Source organism: Chinchilla lanigera, unplaced genomic scaffold (assembly GCF_000276665.1).
Source record: "Chinchilla lanigera isolate Chin_1 unplaced genomic scaffold, ChiLan1.0 scaffold00106, whole genome shotgun sequence".
NCBI classification, from domain to species: domain Eukaryota; kingdom Metazoa; phylum Chordata; class Mammalia; order Rodentia; family Chinchillidae; genus Chinchilla; species Chinchilla lanigera.
The window spans coordinates 854,623-861,615 of NW_004955507.1; the positions used below are offsets into that span (position 1 = coordinate 854,623).

Genomic DNA, 6,993 nt, shown 5'->3' on the forward strand with positions numbered 1-6,993 from the left:
ATTTCCTCTGAATAATATCCTGCAGACCCAAGGATAACATTGTGTTTTTTCACATTTCCAAGATCTTTCAAAGTATAGCACAGACTTTGTGGGGGAAGAACCAGTTTTCCCTATGGAAATGAGACTAACATCTAGCTAAGAAGCTAATGGCATTGAGATCATGGTCAGAAAGAACTCAGGACTGTTCTGTGAATTACTCCCATAGAACAGCATTCTTCCCCATTCACTATACTTCCCTGTTCAGATTCAAATTCCCTTTACTCAGAAAATAAACCGAGTAACAGTTTACTCTTTGTAAACACTGCTCCGAGGTGAACATCTTGAATTAGCCATCTAAATAAAATTCAGAACCAAGTTTGTAAGTGAGAATCCAAATGAAGTATTACCTAGAAGAAAGATCTCTTGTTAAAAAAGATGCTCTTTGTCCTAAGTCCTTCATTAACTGTAAATCATCTTCATCCATCATGTCCAAAGGCAGGGCTTCCTCTTCTTCCTTCTCTTCCTCCTCCAACCTTTTAACTGTAAATTTAGTCATTTAGAACTCTCTTCACATGTACAGTTTAAGTTTTTCTAGCCCTCAGCCCAGTGTTTCTAACGGGAGTACTCCTAACATATTGGGCACAATACAGTAATTCTTTGTGGTACTGGGATGCCAAGAGCATCCCCAGGTCCTTGTAACAACAAAAAGTAAATGTTTTACATATTCTGAGATGTCTCTTGGGGCACCTGAGAACCAGTGATTTAGTCCCTTTGCTTCTTCTATCTCTAAAAACTTTTGCTTCCATTCTACTTCAGCTACACTCTCCAAGGGTATGTCCCAAACCTTGGTCCTCACTCTACTGTGGGTACAACCTTTTATCCTTCTAGCTCTCACTCAGTGACTTCCAATTCACTTCTTCATTAGCTAAATACACAAATCTTCAATCCTTCAACTACTCACCTTTATCTACCAACGTGCTGTCTTCACTATCCCACAGTGACTGCACAGTAACCACGTCAATCATTTTTATGCCAATATTCTCAAGTACTTTTTTTTTCTATACTTGAGACATTCCCATCTGACAAAAATCTACTACAGATTATTTAATTTCCTTTTCTGTTCATTGTCTTGGTTGCTTGCTGTCTTTTTCTTTTTGATTAAAAGAAACAAAAACAAAAACAGAAAAAGAACGCCAAATTGTGCCAAAAACCTTACAAACACTGAGGACTCAACTAGAAAAAAAAAAAAAGAATCTGAGAGAGGTCACGAACAGAATTTAAATTCTTCCAGGTAGCAGTAAGACTGGTAAGCATTGCTATATAAATATACACACTGCACAGAATCAAATTTCCATCTGCCTTGAATGAGCATTTTATTTCTCAAACATACCAGCAATTAGTTTCCTTGGCCAACTTTTGCTCTTCCACAGAATACTTTTTCATGTATCATCACACTTTCCATCCCATCCCCACTTTATACTCAGAGGACTTAGCTTCCTACTTTTATGAGAAGGGCTAAGCTAAGAACTTCTATCTCCCATATCAGATTAAATAGCACTTGCATCTATCATTTCCCTATTCTCGTCTATTAAGCTGTCTGACAGGTCAGATGCTGAACTATAATAAAGAAATCTTTTGCTTTTATTGTGGTATTATTAGCACACCATACTTAAAGCGTGTAAAACCTAGAAGATCTCTTTAAAAGTGTCAACGCAGCCAGTTCATTTTTTAAAGTATTTAGAAATTAAGTGATAAACCAAGTTCACATACCTAACAAGTAACAAAATTAAGAGAAAAGCCTCTTCCTGACTTCTAGTCTAATGACCTTTCACACATCACAGTAATAAGTGGTCAAGGGATCAAACTACGTCAGGATTGAATGAGATGAACACTTTAAGAGTGGTTATTCAGCAAACAGACAAAGTCATATACGAACATCCTGAAAGTACCAGTAAAGCTGTAGAACTGGCAACTTTTAGTTTTGAGAAGCAGGAGTCCTTGTATAGTATTACAAAATAATTTCAATAATTACAGCTCAATTTTACTCCTAGTTTAAAAGTAAAAAGAAAAGCCAAAAATTTAGAAAGGAAATGAAACCTGACAACACTATGAAGACAGTGCATTAGACAAAAATCAGTGCTCTTACCTGACCTAAGTATCGGTGAGGGGCAAGGTGGAAGCACTGGCAAAATGCCCAGTGTTTATTCACATGGCTGTCTGATGTCCAAGTACTGCATCTTTAGATTTGTTTTATAGACAAACTAAAAGCAGAGGCTCATATTTCTCACTCTGAATACTACATTGGAATGTTCCATCATACTGACTGTGATAACACATCAGGACTACTCTCCTTAACTACTCTTAGGAAGATCTGAGAACAACAGGAGTAATTACTACAAAGCAAAGTTATTTCCATAATGAACATTTCAGAATAATTCAATGGAAACTAGGTGATGTGACTGCTCTCACAATTACCTGGTCGTATTTTCTTTGGGTCCTCCAATGGGATGGGATTTTTAGATACAGCATCTTTTACAGCTTGCCTTAGTTTCCTCTGTTCTTTTCGGTATTTCTTGAGAGAGCTTTGTTGTTTGAATTGCTTATTCTTCAGCTTGTTTTCAAGTTTGACTTTACTAGTTTTCAGTAACTTTCGAAAGCTTGGGACCTGTTTTTTATTTCTTCTCTACAAAACAGTAACAAAGGGTGAGAAATTTCTATCGTTTTCTTTTTAAAATCAGGTTGGAAAGAACTGATTTTAAATTTCATCAGATCAATTCCAGTATTTTAATGCCTCACAGCCCTAGATAACACATATTAAGAGCTAAAACCAAGCACAGTGGCTCCACCCTGGTAATCCCAGCACTCTGGAAGACTAAATCGGGAGGATCACAAATTTGACCAGTCTGGGCAATTCAGCAACTTAGCGAGATCCTGTCTCAAAATAAACAATAAAAAAGGGTTGAAGATGTACCTCAGCACAAGGGTCCTCCAATCAATCCGCAAAAATAAATAAATAATTAAAAAGAAAGAAAAGTTAAAATCAAACTATAAAAGTAATCCTACAGAATGGCATTAGAGCATCAGTTGTTCCACCTGAGGCTTTCCTGGGACTAGAATTCATAGCCACTATAAGGGTCTAACATCTTAAGAAAAGTTAACAGTCTCTTGACTCTTGGTAAACAGTTATTCAGGGACAGGCACACCTGCAGTTTTGCTTGTTTGTTACCAAGAATCGAACTCACGACTTCATGCTGTTTAACATATTTTGAAAAAAAAATGACCAGTGACCAACATTTATATACTGTTTTATCATTGATAAAGTGCTCCAACAAATTACCTCCAACAACCTAGTGAGTGCTGTTTTCCTCACATTTCTCTGAAGAGACAAAACCACAGAGATTAGGACATTTGCCAAAGACCCCTAAACTAAGAAAAGCAAAACTGAATTCCCTGTGACCCTTCATTCAAGGAATCCAAATCCCAGCACTACTTAATTTTCAATGAGAATCAGGGTAAATTACTAGCTTTTCTATCTCGCTTTCCTATCTCCTTGTCCTTCAAATGGACTGGTTTCAGGTCCACTAATTATATCATACACTCATTAAGGGGCACACCCTGCTTCTCATCTGTATGAAAAGGGTTCGAAACGCGGCCTAGAATAACCCTTCAAAGTCTGACATTCTGGCCCGGCGTGTTCACGCACGCCTGTAATCCCAGCACTCGGGAGGCAGAGGCAGGAGGATCGATGTGAGTTCGAGACCAGCCTGGGCTACAAAGTAAGCTCAAGGCCAGCCTGAACTGCATAGCGAGACCCTAAAAAAGCCATTCTGTGGATGCATGACTCAGTGCCTGTCCCAGTGCGGCCCCCTGAAGTCGTGAGAGCACACAGTGGGGCGATGAAGAAACCGGCAAGGACCTGAAGGCTGACCTTACACAAATCCTGCAGAGACCCCCATCGAGGCCACCGTCCCCTGTACGAGGCTGAAAAGGTAAACCAAGCTGGGACTCTATTAGCCAAAGTAGTCCTTAAGGTGCCGGAACTGGACTCCGGTGGATACTTACCGCCTTCATCCTTAGGCCTGAAGGAAGCCCCGACCTAACAAATTCACTAAGAGAAAAGGTAATCCAGGAATCCGCGGGACTGACACACGTGCTGAATCCGCCAAACCTCCAGACCCGGAAGCGGCCTCCAGACCCGCCCCATCCTCCACTGACGGAAGTGGGAGGCGGGACTTCCGTAGGCAGGTCAGACGCACGCCCCCTCGCGGTGACTGCCCCGCCGCCCGCGGAGGCTGCGCCCAGATTGGCACCCGAGCCAGGGGCGGCTGGCGGCGGAGGCACGGATTTCTTAAGAGCTTCCTTAACTCTGGTTCTTTGGCTCTCGACCAGTTTTTTTTTTTTTTTTTTTTTTTTTTGGTTTTTCTCTGGTACCGGGAACCGAACTCACGACCTTGCACTTGCCAGGCAGGCGCTTTGCCACTGAGCTAAATCCCCAGCCCCTAGGCACGGATTTCTTAAGAGCTTCCTTAACTCTGGTTCTTTGGCTCTCGACCAGTTTTGTTTTGTTTTGTTTTGTTTTTTGAGGAAATAATGGTCCTCCTCTCAGAATGTGAGGACTTTACTCTTTACATCATTTTACTGTGTTCTGTGCCCATCGTCACTCACGTGGCTCGTCTTGTTAAATGTCCTGATTTTCCTAATCTTTTTCCTTCGTAAGAGGAGGACAGAGTGAGGCTTATTCCTTGTGTTTATCGCTCCCCCCTCAAAGGTACTCTGGATGTGTTTGTGGAATGACAAGTGATTTCTTATCACCTATTACCCAAAAGTGTACGATTTTTACTGTTTTATTTTGAAAAGTGTTTATTTTCTTTAACTTCAGCCATTATCTGATAAAGAACTGTATCTGTGAGACTCATCTGGATTTCATCATCTTATAATCATTACCTTTGGGTAAATTCTACTTACCTGCTTCTGCCAAAGTCGTTAATTCTTACAGGAAGATTTATGCATTGCAAGAGTGTTTTTCAAATTCTTGTCTCCCAAGACCCTTTTTCCTGGAATAAATTAAAGGATTCAATTTCAGGTTTGTGTGTGTGTGTGTGTTTTAACAGTAGGAAAATTTATTGGAGAAAAGGAACGGGAACTAGAAATGAAAGAATGGGGAATAAGAATAGCTCCTGAGAGAAAAGGAATGGGGGATAGGAATGGAATGGGGGAATAGGGACTAGGAATAGCTCCTGAGAGACAGGAGGATTCCTCAATAGGTTGCTGGGGTGTGTGTATTTTAAGTATGTGAGTTTTTCCCCGAGTACTAGGAATTGAACCCAAGGCCTTTACACTGAATTATATCCCAAGCCCTCCCACCTCACCTTTTTTTAATTTTTATTTTGAGACAGGCTCTCTCTAAGTTGCCAGATTGCCCAGGCTGTCTCGAACTGCAATCCTCCTGCCTCAACCTCCCAGAGTGCTGGAATTACTAGTGTATGCTCCTGTGCCCAGCTAGCATGTGACTCTTGGCCACATGCCTGGGACAATTGGCCTCACAATCCAGAGCAGGTAAAAAAGCCAGCACAGGCTCCAATATTTCTAAGGTCATTGATGCCATTGGTCTTAGAAAGACTGAGAAGAAACCTGCCAACATCTGCATCCCTGCTCAAAGACCAAGAATCTCCTTCTAACTGCATTCTTCTTTCCACCTCCCTTCCAGTTTCCCTTTGCTCTCTCCTTCCACACCCTGCCTTTGAAAGAACAGCAGAGCCTGTCCCACTGGAGTATTACCTCACCTAACAAATTGAAAACATCAGCCTGTGTTCTTCTCAAGTGCTGGAATTCTTTCCCAGATCTTTCATCATATCTTCAGGCACTCCCATCCTTTCAAATTTCCATCTAGACTTTCCAAGTAATTCCAGTTCAGAACCAACTCAGGCAAGCTTCTTCAGACTCTTGTATAATTATCCTTTCTTCATTCTTATCCTCTTTTTCATAATATATTCTATCCCTTAGCCTATAAATATATTCAAATCTCTTGCCCCGGGTTCAATCCCCAGTGTAGCAATCAAATAAAGAACAATGCAAAACAAAAAGCTCTTAAACTGGGCATGGTGGTGCACGCCTGTAATGCCAGAACTCAGGAGACAGAGGCAGGAGGATCACTGAGTTCGAGGCCAGCCTGAGCTACATAGTTAGCCCAAAGCCAGCCTGAACTACACAGACCCTGTCTCTAAAACAAAAGAACCCATCTGACTCAGCCTATAACTTTTCACTGAAACTGATTTCATTAAGATCAAATTGTAAGAGTTTTCTAAGTGTACCTAACATTACATTTCTCATTTTTTAACTTCATTGGATCTGTCTGTATAGCATTTTATACTATATATGTATCCTTTGTCACATTAGAATGTTTTCCTTTGCCCTCCCAACACTCTTCCCAAGGTTCTCCTTCTCCTTCTGTTCCTTTGTCTTCATGCCTGTTCAATGTAGGAGATTCTCAAGGTTCTACTTGGCCCACTTTCTATTTCCCTTCTTGTTCTATTTGCCCTTCCAGAATGTTCTCATCAATCTGTCTATTGCCAAGATGTTTTGCTCAATCCACACCTCTCCTCCAAGCTACAGTCTTATAGTCAACAACCTTTTAGACATCTCTCCATGGAACCCATGAGACTTCAAATCACCATGTTGAAAAGTAAACTACTTTTTCTTTTGCAGTTCTTCAAAAATTCCCTGTATCATTCAGATACAAAGAGCTAGGATCCCAACACTCCAGAGAAAAAGCCAGGACTTTCATGGCCCTTCACCATATTATAGTTCTTCCTCCTTTTCCTTCTCCTCTTCCTCTTCTTATTTTTATCTTTACTTCCCCTTCTTTTCCTCCCCCTCCTCCTATTCCTCTTGCTTCTTTTATAAACAAATATATTTGAAAACTGCCACTAAACTGGTACAGTACAATATAGATTCTGGTACTCCAGTCCATGAGATAATTTATGTTATTTATAAAAGGAGAGTACTTGAATGTTT

The 6,993-nt window shown here is 40.6% G+C and overlaps 1 protein-coding gene across 1 annotated transcript in view; it reads right to left on the reverse strand.

The window, feature by feature from the left end:
• The window catches only part of Noc3l (NOC3-like DNA replication regulator), a 30,948-nt gene extending 26,629 nt beyond the window's left edge, over positions 1–4,319 (reverse strand). The window contains exons 1-3 of the mRNA XM_005407529.1: positions 4,042–4,319; positions 2,455–2,662; positions 387–519 (exon numbers count right to left, since the gene is read on the reverse strand). Of these exons, the coding sequence (XP_005407586.1) occupies positions 387–519; positions 2,455–2,662; positions 4,042–4,050 (350 nt within the window). The 5' untranslated portion in view covers positions 4,051–4,319. The remainder of the gene's footprint in view (positions 1–386; positions 520–2,454; positions 2,663–4,041) is intronic.
• Positions 4,320–6,993: the final 2,674 nt, after the last annotated feature.